This window comes from Somniosus microcephalus, chromosome 4 (genome assembly GCF_052327205.1).
Source record: "Somniosus microcephalus isolate GS21.2 chromosome 4, FLI_Smic_1.0, whole genome shotgun sequence".
Taxonomy (NCBI): Eukaryota; Metazoa; Chordata; class Chondrichthyes; order Squaliformes; family Somniosidae; genus Somniosus; species Somniosus microcephalus.
This window is the reverse complement of record NC_140990.1, coordinates 134,849,215-134,867,173: the sequence shown is the minus strand read 5'-3', so window position 1 is coordinate 134,867,173 and position 17,959 is coordinate 134,849,215. Positions and strand designations below refer to the sequence as shown.

Genomic DNA, 17,959 nt, shown 5'->3' with positions numbered 1-17,959 from the left:
GGCTCATGACCCCGCTCCGTTTGCCCAGCACCCCGGCAGAAGAGCATTACAATAACAGCCATCAGGCCACCAGGAACATTGTGGAGCACACAATTGGTGTGCTGAAGCAGCGTTTCCGTTGTCTAGACCATTCGGGGGGGCGCCCTACAGTACTCACCAGAGCATGTGGCGCGTATCGTTGTTGTCTGCTGCATGCTCCACAACCTGGCCATTCGACGCACCCAGCCAATGCCAGCCGACCCTCAAGGTCCAGCAGAGCAGGCAGACGAGGAGGAGGAGGAGGAGGAGCATGCGGGCGAGGAGGATCAGGAGGAGGAGGAGGAGGAGGAAGATGGGAGGGCTCCAGAAACTGGAAGGGCCGTTCGTCAGAGGCTCATAAGGACTCGGTTCTAGGCCCTTCGGACGGAATGGTGGCTGTGAATTGAACAGCGCCCTCTGGTTCGCTGTAAGCCTATGAAGGCCTCGATGATTGTAAATAGTGTACAACTCGATTGTAAATAAAAAGTTTTCTTTATTTTCAAACAAGTGCTTCCTTCCAGCATGACAACGTAATGGTAACAGAAATCATAACTAACAAACTAACAGATAACTGTCTGGCAACCCGGCAAAACTAACCAAACCATAACAAACAAACACAGCAGATGTGGACGGCCTTAAATCCGGAAAAAGAGACGTCTTAGCACCTCCCTCTACTGGTGACCCCTTGATGGAGACCGACTCCTCTTACGAGGTCAGCCCCTTCCCTCCCTGCAGCTCCTCCGTAATTGGACCCCAGTGGCTGCGTCAAGGCTGGGGGACGCCTGCTGAGTGTCTGGAAGCGCTAAAGCCCCTGAGGGACGGCCTGGACGACCTCTGGGCTTGGAGGTCCCGCAAGCAGGCTGCTCCAACTGGGCATGTCTGCTAGCAGTCTGCCGCGCAGGTGGTGGCAGCTGCTCTGCTGACGTGCCAGCGGTGGCATCAGGACTGCTCACATGCAGAGAGAGGACACCTGCACCGTGGTCGGCCGAAACACTAGCACTCTGACGGGGCCGCACAGGATCATACGCCACAATCGACTGCTCCACAGATTCATGGCCTGCTGTGGTGCTGCAAGGGCCTGGGGTGATCCTGCCTGATGCAGCTAGGGTGGCAGCAGAGAGTGTTCGCGTGGCCTCAATTTGCGTGTGGACGAGGCCAGCAAGTGACTGCGTGGCAGCAGTGAGGACCTGTGTGGCAGGTGCCAGTGCTTCGGAAAAGCCATGGACAGTCCATTCCACTGCTTCGGACAAGGCCGGAACACTCCTTTCCACTGCCTCGTACAAGGCCTGGACAGACCTTTCCACTGCCTCGGACAAGCCCTGGACAGACCTTTCCACTGCCTCGGACAAGCCCTGGACAGACCTTTCCATTGCTGGGCCGAAGCCCTGGACAGACCTTTCCATTGCTGGGCCGAAGCCCTGGACAGTCCTTTCCATTGCTGCCCCAAAGTCCAGCACACTCTTTGCAAGTGTGTTGATCGACTCAGGCATCCTCCCCACTGCAGCCATCAGCTCAGTGTGCCTGAGCCGGGCCTGGGCGCTCATCTCGGCAAGGCTACGCACCTCCTCTGCACTCTGTGCAGCAGTCATGGTGGCCTGCCTCGCCCTCCGGGGAGACGGCCCCCGAGCGTCGCTGCAGGCCGCTGGTTTTTGCAACTGGCTCCTCATCAGAGCCCCTCCCCCCTCCCCTCAATGGAACTACTATCCCCAGTCTCCAGGTGCGGTGGCTCCCCTGAGGCTGGCACGGATGGTCCGGCTTCCACCTGGTCGTCGCCTCCAGAGGCACTGGCACTGGCAGCTTGAGGGGCCGGCTCCCGAGCTGGTGATGCAGCATCTGAAAGCAGGGAGGTTGAAGAGTGGCTTTAGCAAAAGGACAGTTTGGCAGCAAGGGATGCAACAGTGTGGCAATGCTATGACATGGCTCCACATTGAGAAAGCATGCTGGTGGGGGAAACAACTGGAAGGTGACAGCTGTAATAGTAGAGAACCTTACCATCGCTGTGGACAATGGGGTCGGCAGCTGCAGTGGTGACAGGACCACTCAGACGTCCTCCCACAATCTGGTGGACTCTCTCCTTGAGATCCATCAGAGGCTCCAGTTGAGGACGGCCTCCTCCGGTGCGAAGCTGTTCCTTGCGGTTTCTCGCCAGCTTGGCCTGCAGGGCAAAGGACGGGAAGTGATGTTACATGATGCCCTGAATGATCATTTCATGCCCCCCATGGTGGAACAGCCCTTACATGATGCCCTGGGTTATCATCTCATGCCCCCCATGGTGAAACAGCCCTTACATGATGCCCTGGGTTATCATCTCATGCCCCCCATGGTGGAACAGCCCTTACATGATGCCCTGGGTTATCATCTCATGCCCCTCATGGTGGACCAGCCCTTACATGATGCCCTGAGTCAAATGTGCATGTGTGTGACCAGAAAGGGCCATGGGTGCTTGCTGACAGATGGCCAGTGGGGCATAGCGCACCCTGTAGCCATAAAGTCAGGTGCTAATGGAGGGATGCATAAGTTGGCATTAACTCCACTCACCCTCACGACCCGAGTGAGGTCGTTGAATTTCTTCCTGCACTGCACAGGGCTCCTGGTCACCATGCTGCTGGAGTTGACCCTCTGAGAAACACCCCTCCAAGCTCATCGCTAGTCCTTATGATTAGGCCTCCTGCCATTGTCGGGGTAGAGGACATCTCGCTCCACTGCGGCCACCAATTCCTCCAGAGACTCATTGGTGAAGCGCTCTGCTCTCTGCCTCACCCTCTCCATATGCTCCAAGTTTTTTGCGCCAGAGAAGGGCCTGCGCCGATTTGCAGGCCTACAAGGCGCAGAGTGTGGATGCTGGAGCTGCCTGACCCACCCCTTTAAGAGCTGGCCGGCGCCTGGAAGTCTCGTGGTCATGGGTAATTGAGAGCACCTGCGCTGCGGCTGGACGCCCCGATATTGGGTTGCGCCGGCATGTTAGCGCCTTAGGTGCCCCGTGTAATGCCTGAACTCGCGCCTCAATCACCTTTGGGGCGCTGCAACCCAGTATCGCACAAGGTGTGGATAAGTTGCGTCTGGCTATAAAATTTCCGCTCTGCCAATTCTAACGTCCTAAGCGGGGCTATACCCAATTTCTAGGCCAGACTTTCAGACAAAAGAAATACTGTAACTTCTTAAACATTCATGGTCAGGAAAATTTCCACACTTTCACACAAATTGAAATTCCAGCATCCTTTATGGTTCCTGTCACTCAGTAATCTTGGGCTTTATTTTTCTCGGCACAGAAGCTGACAGCTTCAGTGTCAGTTTCAATTTTAAGTATCCTTTTTTTGCCTTTTAAATTGTCATCTCAGTAACTTATTCCCTAATTCCCGGTTTTTTCCCTTCCTTTGCCGATCTTTTCACCTCTCTCACTCCCACTGTCTCTCCTGCTCTTTATGCTTCTCCTCTCTCACCTGTTCCTTTCTCTAGTCTGTGTGCAGAGGTGGGTTGCGTAAGCCAATATACGCTTCCCTTTGTCCAATTTGAACTTGCCCTCGTCAATTTGACTCTGGACCCAATCGACCACTTTTCAGTGCAAGTCGCCTTCTGGACTCGCGAGGAATGATACCAAGTCAGTGGCAGGGAGCAGCCTCCCATGTTCCTTGTCCCTGGCACGCTCTGTCAGGTTAGCCATGCTCAGCAATCCGATCGCTCAACTACTGGTAGGAGGTTAGTCCTACACCCCCCCCGAGATTCTCCTTCCTGGATCGATCGCCTGGCTGAGAAAAATTAGTGGGCCACAGATCTCAGGAGCCCAGTTCCACTGAACAAAATGTTTATTAATTACTATCTGTCAAGTCGTCCTGCCGTGGTCGGCAATTTGTTGAGTTTCTGGGTCTGTGCCAATTAACCCTTTCACTCCTGAGTTCAGAAAGATTTGACTTGACCCGTATTGGTGACAGTAATTATATTTTATTCACTGACAGTGAGAGTCTATACATTACAGCATCAGAGCAGTAGTTAAACAAGGCGCAATCAAGGTTTATATTACCCGTTGGGTCCTGGGTAGAAGACGCGATCTCCACAGGTCAAACTCCCATCGGACCTGGTCTCCAGGCTTGCTCATCCGCCCGGTGTGACGGGTGTGGGTCCTCCGCCAACCCGAAACCATCCTCGGGGCGTCTGGTGGATGTTCCCAAGCTTCAGGCCGAATGCCTCTACAACCTAAGTGTTTGAGAGAGCCCTTCTTATACTTCTTCTTCCCAGCACAGCCTGTGGGGACCAGTTAACCCAATCATTGACTCAGACCTGAAACCGCCCTGTCCAATTACAGGGATGCCCCGTCCCTAATGATCCCGCCTGCCCCTGTCAGCTCCTCATCTCACGACACCCTGACATCAGCTGTTTCTGACCATCAAGACCCATATCTGGGGTAGTTATGGCAACACAAAGGGAACATGTCTCCATCGGTAGAGATATGGTGTCCTTGCCGTTTGCCTATGTTTTAATTCTGGGCAGATTTAACATTCCACACAGTGGCACCACATCTGACCTTGATAGTTGTGTCCCACAGACAAGCTGTCTGTTTCTCACTTTAAAATCTGAGTCAAGGGAGGCCCAAGGCCGGCATTTAAAATAGAACCGCTTCTACCCAGGGCAGATTACATTGGTTTTAAAAACATGATTATAAGGGCAGCAACAACACAATGAAATCTTTAAACTACAATTAATAATTGAATCAACTGATTTAGTTCATGTTAGTTAGTAGGGACTCTTAGAAATTAAGATATCCCCTTTCTTATATCTCCAACCCCTCACCCCAACTCCTCTTTCACCCCTACTCTCCAAATCCCCTCACACCAACTCCTCTTTCACCCCTACTCTCCAACCCCCCTCACCCCAACTCCTCTTTCACCCTGAATCTCCAAACCCTCACCCCAACTCCTCTTTCACTCCTACTCTCCAAACCCTCACCCCAACTCCTCTTTCACCCCTACTCTTCAACCCCTCTCATTTTCCATTTACTTCAATTGAAAGGAAACCGACAGATTGGACCAGTCAGGATTTGAAAGATATTTACAACAGATTCGAGATGTTCTTAGTTGGGATCTTTCTCTATTCTGTCCACTCGTGGAGTTAGATAACAGACTTTCGCCTGTGAATATAGAGCTGGGGTATTGGGCCATGATGTGTTTACTTGTTCATCTTATCAAATAATTGGCAAAGATTTAGAGTTGTGATCTGTTTATTTGTACGTATTTTTCTTTTAAATACACTTGCTGAGTGGATTCAAATTGAAATTGAAAGCAGGTTTGCAGGCGTGATGCTCTATTCACACATCGAAGGTGGGAGAGATGCTGTGGGACACACGCTGTCCAATAGCTGAAAGTGATTAACAGACTGGGTTTTGTGTTTAGTGATCCCGGATGTGTTACTCAGACCTTCCCTGGATACCAAGGCTAGGAGAGGCACTCTGCAAGGTATGGGGAGCTGGGACTTGTCCATGAGAGTAACCGAAGGTATGAGAACTGAAATAATCTCAAGTTAGAAAGGAGAAAAAGCCCAAAAATGGAGCAGTAAGTAACAGGACATCAATTAGTCTCCTCTTATTTTGGAGACATCAAATTTCGACACACTGTTATTTGCAATATCAAAATATCGAACTCCAGCCCAGTTATAGGGGTTATTAACATCATCAGAAACAAACTCCAACTGTCAGAATGGTCAGGATTCAGTCAGGATGTGATTAATAGCAGCAATAACATCAGAATCCAACCCCTGCAGTCACTTGTGAACTTGCTGGTGTGTCAGCAGGTGGGATGACCGAGTGAATCCCTTGCCACACATGGAGCAGGTGAACCGCCTCTCCCCAGTGTGAACTCGCTGGTGTTTCAGCAGGTTGGATGACTGAGTGAATACCTTCCCACACTGAGAGGAGGTGAATGGCCTCTCCCCGGTGTGAACATGCTGGTGTCTCATCAGGTCGAGAAACCGTGTGAATCCCTTCCCACACATGGAGCAGGTGAACGGTCTCTGCCCGGTGTGACTGCGATGATGAATTTCCAGCTGGGATGGGTAATTGAATCCCATCCCACAGTTCCCACATTTCCACGGTTTCTCCATGGTGCGGGTGTCCTTGTGACTCTCTCGGTTGGATGATCAGTTGAAGCCTTGTCCACACACAGAACACGTGTACTGTTTCTCCTCGCTGTGAATGGTGCAATATTTTTTTAGGCTGTGTAACTGGTTAAAGCTCTCTCTGCACTGGAACACTCTCACTCGGGTGTGTGTATCTCAGTGCTTTTCCAGTCACACTGATGTTTGAAATCTTTTCCCACAGACAGAACAGACAAACATTTCTACTTCCACATTTAAAGGCCGATGATATTCAGGTCCTGAGTAATCGAGTGACTCCATCAGATCTTGACGTGATGGTTGGTTTGAGTTTTCCATCTGCAAATCCTCCCCTTCTAATACCCTGTAAAAGGAGTTTACAAAACTCATCACTTGAAGTACAGGACAGAAATTCAGAACAGACAATTCTCATTTCTATGGAACATTATTTCCTCTCTTGTTCTTTCAAAGCTGTAAATCCCCGTCCCACATATTGTCCCTCCTCCCTGTGCTAAAATCCAAAATCATCACACATCTCCGCTCCCAGTTTCACCACCAACTCTCGCTTTGTTCAGTTCTACACTCACTGGTTCCCCTCCCCTGAAGGTGCTGACTCTGGCTGGGTTCAGTTCTGCACTCACTGGCTCCCCTCCCTTGAAGGTGCTGACTCTGGCTGGGTTCATTTCTACACTCACTGGCTCCCCTCCCTCTCCTCCCCTGAAGGTGCTGACTCTGGCTGGGTTCATTTCTACACTCACTGGTTCCCCTCCCTCTCCTCCCCTGAAGGTGCTGACTCTGGCTGGGTTCAGTTCTGCACTCACTGGGACCCTGAAGCCCCGCCCAATAATAGTTGCTTTACAAAGATGGCTGCGCATGCGCTCTACCACATGATGAAGCAATTGCGACGCACAAACCCTCAGCTTTCCGTTACAAAGATGGCGGCCGTTAACCCAGGCATGTTACCGAGAAAAAGCCCCGCACCTGCAAACGCGGAACCTGTAGTTTCTTATTCGGGGTTTGCGGCCTACACCAAGTGTTTATGAAGCCCACCCGCCTGGTGCATTACCTCCCTGCGCCCCGCTGCTTCATAATCGGTGCAAAACAGCGTAACCGACCCACTTACAGCTCTCGCACGGCTCTGATCACAGTGACATTGCGCATGCTCCAAATCCAGGCGGTCACTGCGCCTGCGCACTGGGCACATTCTCCCCCGCGGAGCATGCTGGGGAACATTGAAAGCCCCAATTAGTGAATGGAGAATGAGTTTCTGTGATCCCATTGAGAGAAAATTCATCAATAATTCACACAGAAACCCAAGTGCACGGGCACTCTGCCATGGTTCAGTCCTGGATGTGATTAATAACAGCATCCAAACCCCTGCAGTCACATGTGAACTCACTGGAGTCTCAGCAGGTGGGGTGAATTTCTTCCCACACACAGGATATTGAATCAGTCTCTCTCCAGTATCAATGCGCTGATCATGCATCAGCTGCTTTGAACTTTGAAAGCTTTTCTCACTGTCAGAGTATTTACAGCAACTGTTCTCAATGTGGACACTGGAGTGTCAACAGTTGGAACAACGGAGTCAAGCCATTCCCACACGTGAAGTATCTAAACGGTCTCTCTCCGGTGTGACTGCTGGTGTGTCAGTAAATGGGATGATCGATTGAATCACTTTCCACATAGAGCAGGGAATGGATACTCCCCATAGCGAACAAGTTAGTTTGTCAGTTGGCGAGATGAGTGAGTGAATCTCTTTCCACATTCAGCTGTTGAACGGCCTCTCCCCGATGTGACTGTATCGATGAGTTTCCACCTCAGACGGGCAACTGAATGCGATCCTACAGTCCCACATTTACACAGTTGATTTGGGTGGGTGTACGAGTGTCACAGGCTAGACGATTTATTAAAGGTGGATCCACCCACAGAACACGTGTTCTGTTTCTCCCCGCTGTGATTGGTGTTCTACCCTTTTATATCCAAAGGCTGATGATATTTAGGTCCTGATGAATCGAGTGACTCTGTCGGATCTTGACGCAATGCTTGGTTTGAGTTTTCCTGCTGCAGATCCTCCCCTTCTAATAGCCTGCAAATGGTGGTTACACAAGTTGCTACTTTAAATACAGGATAGAAATTCAGAACAGACAATTCTAGATTCTATAGAACATTCTGTCTCCTCCTGTCCCTCCTAAACTGCAAATTCCCCATTCTACACACTCTCCCTCCAGCCTTACTGTCTACAAACAACATTCATTGCACAATCTGGGATTTTGTTTCTCCCCATTTCTCCAAAAGTTTCTGAATCTGGCTGGGTGCAATTCCACAGGCATTAGTTAACCTCTAGTGCCTCACCATCAGCCGACTCAGTGATTCTCAGCAGGATTTCCACTGTGGTCGGCATCACAGCCGAGTCCAATCCTGCCCTCAATTAACATCCATACACTTCCCAGTTGAGGCCACTGGATCAGCAGCAAGTGCAGGAGCACTGGCTGATTTTTACACTTAGCCCAGTGGCACTGAGGCCAATTATAACCCCTGAACTGCTGCCTTGGCTGAGAGCAACTAACAGACCAGATCAAGGATAGAACTTGGTTGCCTTCCCAGTCAGTAGCAGAGTGTTTTGAAGTGAGGGAGATGTCAGGTGGGGGAGCGGGTTAGAACAGAATATTTTGAAACAAATGCTATTCCATCTTTAAAGGAAAGCTTTGTCACACTGCAAAATTCTGAAATCTTTGAAAATTAACCAAGCAAGTTAAATGGATCGTCAATAAACAGTGAGACATTGTAGAAAGGCTCAAGTCACTGAAATAGACAGTGTACAGAAGGGAGCAACTGTTAATGGGAACTCTCTTAGTGAAGTCTGCTGGCACTCCAAGATAAGTGAGACTGTCCCTTTAAATATAAATGCAGAGAAAGGGGAGTCCCTGTCCCTTTAAATTTCTGCCCCATTCCACAGGCCGTGGGAGGAGGAACATAGAAACATAGAAGATAGGAGCAGGAGTAGGCCATTCGGCCCTTCGAGTCTGCTCCGCCATTCAATGCGATCATGGCTGATCATCCAATTTCAGTACGCGGTCCCTGCTTTCTCCCCATACCCCTGGATCCCTTTAGTCTTATATATTTAATGAATTGGCCTCAACTGCCTTCTGTGGTAGAGAGCTCCACAGGTTCACCACTCTCTGGGTGAAGAAATTCCTCCTCATTTCTGTCCTAAATGGCCTACCCCTTATCCTTAGACTGCGACCCCTGGTTCTGGACTCCCCGACCATCGGGAACATCCTTCCTGCATCTAGTCTGTCCAATCCTGTCAGAATTTTATAAGTTTCAATGAGATCCCCTCTCATTCTTCTAAACTCCAGCGAGTACAAGCCCAATCATCCCAATCTCTCCTCATATGTCATTCCTGCCATCCCAGGTATCAGCCTGGTGAATCTTCGCTGAACTCCTTCCATGGCAAGAACATCCTTTCTCAGAAAAGGCGACCAAAACTGCACACAATACTCAAGACTCAAGATGTGGTCTCACCAAGGCCCTGTACAACTGCAGCAAGACATCCTTGTTCCTGTACTCAAACCCTCTCGCTACAAAGGCCAACATACCATTTGCCTTCTTAACCGCCTGCTGCACCTGCATGCTTACCTTCAGCGACTGGTGCACAAGGACACCCAGGTCTTGTTGCACTTCTCCTTCTCCCAATATATTGCCATTCAGATAATAATCTGCCTTCCTGTTTTTGCCACCAAAGTGGATAACCTCACATTTATCCACGTTATATTGCATCTGCCATGCTTTTGCCCAATCACCCAACCTGTCCAAATCATCCTGGAGTTTCTCAGCATCCTCCTCACATCACACACGCCCACCCAGCTTTGTGTCGTCTGCAAATTTGGAGATATTACATCTAGTTCCCTTGTCTAGATCATTAATATATATTGTGAATAGCTGGGGTCCAAGGACCGATCCCTGCGGTACCCCACTAGTCACTGCCTGCCACTCGGAAAAAGACCCGTTTATTCCAACTATTTGCTTTCTGTCTGACGACCAGTTCCCTATCCAAGTCAGTACCTTACCCCCAATCCCATGTGCCTTAACTTTACATGCTAATCTCTTATGTGGGACCTTATCAAATGCCTTCTGAAAGTCCAAATACACCACATCCACTGGTTCTCCCTTATCTATTTTACCAGTTACATCCTCAAAAAATTCCAGTAGATTAGTCAAGCACAATTTACCTTTTGTAAATCCATGTTGACTTTGTCCGATCCTGTCACTGTTTTCCAAGTGCTCTGCTATTACATCTTTTATAATTGACTCTAGCATTTTCCCCACTACCGATGTCAGGCTGTAATTCCCGTTTTCTCTCTACCACCTTTTTTGAATAGTGGGGTAACATTAGCTACCCTCCAATTCATGGGTACTGTTCCAGGTTCCATTGAATGTTGGAAGATGATCAGCAATGGATCTACTATTTCTAGGGCCACTTCCTTAAGTACCCTAGGATGTAGATTATCAGGCCCTGGGGATTTATCCACCTTCAATCCCATCTATTTCCCTAACACCATTTCCCTACAAATACTGATTTCTTTCAGTTCCTCCCTTTCATCAGACCCTATGTTCCCCGACATCTCTGGGAGGTTATTTGTGTCCTCCTTTGTGAAGACAGAACCAAAATATGTATTTAATTGGACTGCCATTTCTTTGTTCCGCATTATAAATTCCCCTGATTCTGACTGCAGGGGACCCACGCTTGACTTCACCAATCTTTTTCTCTTCACATATCTATAAAAGCTTTTACAGTCAGTTTTTATGCTCCCTGCAAGCTTACTCTCATATTCAATTTTCCCCTTCTTAATTAATCCCTTTGTCCTCCTTTGTTGAATCCTAAACTGCTCCCAATCCTCAAGTTTACTGCTTTTTCTGGCCAATTTATATGTCTTCTCCTTGGATCTTATGCTTTCCCTAATTTCCCTTGTTAGGCACGGTTGAGTCACCTTTTTTGTTTTATTTTTATGCCAAACTGGAATGAACAAATTCTGTAGTTCATCCATGCGGTCTTTGAATGTTAGCCATTGCCTATCCACTGTCAACCCTTTGAGTGACATTCCCCAATCAATCCTACCCAACTCGTGCCTCAGACCATCGTACATTCCTTTATTTAAATTCAGGACCCTAGTCTCTGAGTCAACTACTTCATTCTCCATCTTAATGAAGAATTCAATCATATTATGATCTCCCCGACCCAAGGGGCCTCGTACAACAAGATTGCTAATTAATCCTTTCTCGTTACATAATACCCAGTCTAAGATGGCCTGATCTCTGGTTGGTTCCTCGACATATTGGTCCAGGAAACCATCCCGTAAACACTCCAGGAATTCCTCCTCCACAGTATTGTTACTAATTTGGTTAGCCCAATCTATATGTAGATTAAATCACCCATGATGACTGCTGTGCCCTTGTAGCACGCTTCTCTAATTTCCCTTTTAATGCCATCCCCAACCTCTGCATTACTGTTTGGAGGTCTATATACCACTCCCACTAACGTTTTCTGCCCCTTGGTATTTCTCAGTTCTACCCATACAGATTCCACATCATCAGAGCTAATATCCTTCCTTACAATTGTGTTAATCCCTTCTTTAACCAGCAATGCTACCCCACCTCCCTTTCCTTTGAGCCGATCTTTCCTGAATATTGAATACCCCTGGATGTTGAGTTCCCAGCCTTGGTCACCCTGGAGCCATGTTTCCGTAATCCCAATCAAATCATTTTCGTTTACCTCTATTTGCGCAGCTAATTCATCCACCATATTACGGATGCTCCTCGCATTAAGATACAAGGCCTTCAGGCTTGTTTTTTTAACGCTCTTAGATCTTTTAGAATTATTATTTACTGTGGCCATGCTTGATTTAAACCGTTGATTTCTCTGACTGTCACTTTTGTTTTTCTCCTTCCTATCTTTTGCTTTTATCCTTGTTTCCCTTTCCTCTGTCTCCTGCTCAGGTTTCCAACCCCCTGCCATTTTAGTTTAAACCCTCCCCCAGAGCACTAGCAAACACTCCCCCTAGGACATCGGTCCCGGCCCTGTCCAGGTGAAAACCGTCCGGTTTGAACTGATCCCACCTCCCCCAGATCCGGTTCCAGTGTCCCAGGAATTTGAATCCCTCCCCCTCGCACCATTCCTCTAGCCACGTATTCATCTGAAATATCCTTCTATTTCTACTCTGACTAGCACGTGGCACTGGTAGCAATCCTGAGATTACTACCTTTGAGGTCCTATTTTTAAATTTACTTCCTAACTCCCTATATTCAGCTTTTAGGCCCTCATCCCGGTTTTTACCTATATCGTTGGTACCTATATGCACCACGACAACTGGCTGTTCACCCTCCCCTTCCAAAATGTTTTGCAGCCTCTCTGAGACATCCTTGACCCTTGCACCAGGGAGGCAACAGACCATCCTGGAGTCTCGTTTGTGGTCGCAGAAACGCCTATCCATTCCCCTTACAATAGAATTCCCTATTACTATAGCTCTACCCCTCTTTTTCCTCCCGTCCTGTGCAGCAGAGCCACCCCTGGTGCCAGGAAGTTGGCTGCTGCTGCCTTCCTCTGATAAGCCATCCTCCCCAACAGTATCCAAAGCGGTATATCAGTTTGAGAGGGGGATGTCCACCGGGAACCCCTGCACTAACTGCCTGCGCCTAGTACTCTGCCTGTTGGTCACCCCTTCCCTATCTGCCTGTCCAACCTCTACCTGCGGTGTGTCAAACTCCCTAAACATGCTATTCACGACGTCCTCAGTATCGCGAACGCTCCAGTATGCATCCAATCGCAGCTCCAGCGCCGCAATGCGGTCTGTCAGTAGCTGCAGCTGGATACACTTCCTGCACACATAGTTGTCAGGGACACAGGAAGTGTCCCTGAGTTCCCACATAGCGCAGGAGGAGCATACCACGTGGCCGGGCTGTTCTGCCATGACTTACCCTTTAATTAATTGAAATTAAATTAAATCAAATATATCCCACCAATTACACTACAGTTAAATGGTTTACCAACAGTCCCCGCTACACCAGAGAGACCTTAGTAACTATAAACCACAGAGTTAAAGTTTAAAAAGAGAGAAATACTCACCAACCAATCACTTACCTGCTTTCTGGTGACATCACACTTCGATGACCTTTTTACCAAGTATTCCCCGCGGGGGAGAATGTGCCGCACCCAGACTGCAGGAGCCCAGTGCGCAGCCGCGGGTCCCACCTGGGTGTGGAGCATGCGCAGTGCGTATAACGACGGAGATAGTGGGTGCAGAGCAGCGCCGCATTAATCGTTGAGAAACGGCCCGACGGAGCAGAGCAATGGACCGACCGCTGGGCGGAGACGCTTCATGAACAACTGCTGAAGGCCGCAAGCCCACGAATAATAATCTGAAGGTCCCGCGTTTGTAGCTTCGGGGCTTCTCTCGGCTACAGGCCCAGGCGAACGGCCGCCATCTTGGTTCAGTGAGTCGCAAAACGCATGCGCGGCCATCATGGCGCAAGACCAGAGAGTGGGCGGGGCTTCAGTGTCTGTTCCCAACCGGGTCCTAGTGCCCGTGAGAGTAAACAGATTTCTCTTCCATCTCTCCTGAACGCGCTGGTAAAAGCAGAGCAAACGGTTAACATCCCACACAATTGTAACAGAAGAGCCCCAAAGCCGGGCTCCCCTTCTACAGTCCCACGGTTGTAATTCCCATGTACAGTCCCTGGGTTAGAATCCCCATGCACGGTCCCAGGGTTAGAATCCCATGTACAGTCCCAGGGTTGTAATCCCCATGTACGGTCCCAGGGTTGGAATCCCCATGTACAGTCCCAGGGTTAGAATCCCATGTACAGTCCCAGGGTTGTAATCCCCATGTACGGTCCCAGGGTTAGAATCCCCACGTACAGTCCCAGGGTTGGAATCCCCACGTGCAGTCCCAGGGTTGGAATCCCCATGTACAGTCCCAGGGTTCGAATCCCCATGTACAGTCCCAGGGTTGGAATCCCCATGTATGGTCCCAGGGTTAGAATCCCCATGTACAGTCCCAGGGTTGTAATCCCCATATGCGGTCCCAGGGTTAGAATCCCCATGTACGGTCCCTGGGTTAGAATCCCCATGTACAGTCCCTGGGTTGTAATCCCCATGTACGGTCCCTGGGTTGTAATCCCCATGTACGGTCCCAGAGTTGGAATCCCCATGTACAGTCCCTGGGTTGGAATCCCCATGTACGGTCCCAGGCTTAGAATCCCCATGTACGGTCCCAGGGTTGGAATCCCCATGTACAGTCCCAGGGTTGGAATCCCCATGTACAGTCCCAGGGTTGGAATCCCCATGTACAGTCCCAGGGTTGGCATCCCCATGTACAGTCCCAGGGTTGGCATCCCCATGTACAGTCCCAGGGTTGGAATCCCCATGTACAGTCCCAGGGTTGGAATCCCCATGTACAGTCCCAGTGTTGGAATCCCCATGTACAGTCCCTGGGTTGTAATCCCCATGTACGGTCCCAGGCTTAGAATCCCCATGTACGGTCCCAGGGTTGGAATCCCCATGTACAGTCCCAGGGTTGGAATCCCCATGTACAGTCCCAGGGTTGGAATCCCCATGTACAGTCCCAGGGTTGGCATCCCCATGTACAGTCCCAGGGTTGGCATCCCCATGTACAGTCCCAGGGTTGGAATCCCCATGTACAGTCCCAGTGTTGGAATCCCCATGTACAGTCCCAGTGTTGGAATCCCCATGTACAGTCCCTGGGTTGTAATCCCCATGTACGATCCCAGGGTTAGAATCCCCATGTACAGTCCCAGGGTTGGAATCACCATGTACAGTCCCAGGGTTGGAATCCCCATGTACAGTCCCAGGGGTTGGAATCCATCCGTTTGCCAATAAGTTTGGTCCGCAGCACATGCTCACTGTAAAACCCAGGTCAAGGGCAATCCCAGCGTGCCCACTCTGAACCTGGTTTGCTGCCCTCTCTGTGCCCAGCACTGCCTCCACCTCCGGCTCACGGAAGTGGAATTTCAGCCTCAGTGTTACAAGTTTCCTTGGTTACAGGCTGGAGAGGAATAATTCAATCTGACACCGAGCTATGTGATTGGTTCAGTCTGTCATAGGAACAGGAGGGGCCCAGGATTAATTCTGTCTGCATATCCTCCCCTCCTAATACCCTGTAAAAGCTGTTTACAAATGTCATCACTAAGTAGGAGCAGGAGGAGGCCATTCAGCCCGTCGAGCCTGTTCCCTCATTCAATTAGATCCTGGCTGATCTTTATCTTAGCTCCATCTACCCGCCTTGGTTCCGTAACCCTTTGTACCCTTGACTAACAAAAATCTCGCACACTCAGTTTTGAGATTTTCAATTGACCCTCAGCTGCAGCAGTTTTTGGGGGAGAGAGTTCCAGATTTCCAGTACCCTTTGTGTGAAGAAGTGCCTCTTGACATCACCCCTGAACGGCCTAGCTCTGATTTTAAGGTTATGTCCCCTTGCTGTGGACTCCCGCACCAGAGGAAATAGTTTCTCTCTGTTTACCTGATCAACTCCTTTAATCATCTTAAACATCTCAATTAGATCACTGCTTAATCTTCTATATTCAAGGGAATAGATGCCTGTCTATGCAACCTGTCTTCATAATTTACAAAAGTCATCACTGTCGGTACAGGATAGAAATTCTGAACAGACGGTTCTAGTATCTCTGGAACATTCTTTCCTCTCTTGCCCCTCCTAATCTGTAAATCCCCCGTCCCACACACTCCCCCTCCTCCCCACATCCTCACTGTTTGAAATCCAGATTCATCGCAGGCTCAGATTTTTCTCCTGAAGGTGCTGTGTGATGGTGGGGTTCGGTCCCAGTCACTGTTTGCCCTCCAGTACCTTGCCGAGTGGTAATTCTGAGCTGTGAGCCTATACTGAAGGTGCTGTGTGATGGTGAGGTTTGGCCCCAGTCACTGTTTACCCTCCAGTACCTTGCTGAGTGGTAATTCTGAGCTGTGAGCCTATACTGAAGGTGCTGTGTCGGGTACAGCTAGGATCAGTGCTTGGACCTCAGCTATTTACAATCCATATCAATGACTTCGATGAGGGGATCGAGTGTAATGTATCCAAGTTTGCTAACGATACAAAGCTGGGTGGGACAGTAAGCTGTGAGGAGACACAAAGAGTCTGCAAAGGGATATAGATAGACTAAGTGAGTGGGCAGTAAGGTGGCAGATGGAATATAATGTGGAGAAATGTGAAGTTATCCACTTTGGTGGGAAAAATAGAAATGCAGAATATTTTTTAAATAGTGAGACCAGGAAATGTTGGTATTCAGAGGGACCTGCGTGTCCTTGTACACGAATCACAGAAAGTTAACATGCAGGTACAGCAAGCAAATGGTAAGTTAGCTTTTATTACAAATGCATTGGGGTATAAGAGTAAAGAATTCTTCCTGCAATTATATTGAGCCTTGGTGAGACCACACCTGGAGTACTGTGGACAGTTTTGGTATTCTCAGAATGCTGTTAGGTGAGGAGTTCCAGGATTTTCCCCCAGCGACGATATAGGAATGGCGATATATGCCCAAGTCAGGATAGTGTGTGACTTGGAGGGGAACTGGGAGGTGACGGTGTTCCCATGCACCTGCTGCCCTTGTCCTTCTAGGTGGTGGAGGTCGCGTGGTTTGGGAGGTGCTGTCAAAGTTCAAGTCAAGTTGCAGATGTATAAAGTCGCTCTCCTTCACCCCTCCCACCTCGCGCTCTCTCCTCCCATAGAGGCCAGAGTCTTGTGTAGGCCCAGACCGGGTGGCGGGTTCCCTTCCCTGAAGGACATTAGTGAACCAGTTGGGTTTTTACGACAATCCGGCAGCTTTCATGGTCACTTTTTTCTAGTGCCGGTCCCACAAATTCCCAGATTCATTCAGCTCAATTTCACAACCTGCCTTTGTGTTTTTGTGGGTTCTCTCTCACTCTCCCTTTTTCCTGTTTTAAATTAATTTTACAGGGTGTTAGAAGGGGAGGATTTGCAGATGGGAAGCTCAAACCAAACATCACTGCAAGATCTGACAGAGTTACTCGATTCACCAGGACCTTTGAACATGGAAACAGAAAGCACCGTTCAGAGCGGGGAGAAACCGTGCACATGTTCTGTGTGTGGACGAGGCTTCAGCCGATCCTCTGACCTGTCGAGACACAAGCGTAGTCACACTGGGGAGAAACCGTGTAAATGTGGGGAATGTGGGAAGCGATTCAATTACCCGTTTGAGCTGGAAATTCATCGACGAGTTCACACTGGGGAGAGGCCATTCACCTGCTCCGAGTGTGGGAATGGATTCACTCAGTCATCCAGCCTGCTGACACACCAGCGAGTTCACACCAGGGAGAGTCTGTTCACCTGCTTCGAGTGTGGGAAGGGATTCACTCGGTCATCCAACCTGCTACAACACCAGCGAGTTCACACTGACGAGAGACCTTTTAAATGTTCTGACTGTGAGATGAGATTTAAAAGAAAAACTGATCTGCTGAAACACCAGCGAGTTCACACCGGGGAGAGGCCGTTCACCTGCTCTGAGTGTGGGAAGGGATTCACTCAGTCATCCAGCCTGTTGACACACCAGCGAGTTCACGCTGGGGAGAGACCATTCACCTGCTCTGAGTGTGGGAAGGGATTCACTCGGTCATCCCACCTGCTGAGACACCAGCGAGTTCATAAGTGACAGCAGGGGTTGGATTCTGATGTTATTGCTGCTGTTAATCACATCCCGGACTGAGCCGTGTTCATTCTGACAGTTGGGGTTTGTTTCTGCTGATAAACTCCAGCCCAGTTACAGGGGTTATTAATATTCTGGATATATGTGAAATAAATCCGTTTGCTTCAAA

General features: G+C 49.3%; 1 protein-coding gene across 1 annotated transcript in view; it reads left to right on the top strand.

Moving 5' to 3' along the window:
- The window catches only part of LOC147119808 (uncharacterized), a 33,843-nt gene extending 15,884 nt beyond the window's left edge, over positions 1-17,959 (top strand). Inside the window, exon 2 of the mRNA XM_085984149.1 lies at positions 17,205-17,959. Within this exon, the coding sequence (XP_085840275.1) occupies positions 17,205-17,796 (592 nt within the window). The 3' untranslated portion in view covers positions 17,797-17,959. The remainder of the gene's footprint in view (positions 1-17,204) is intronic.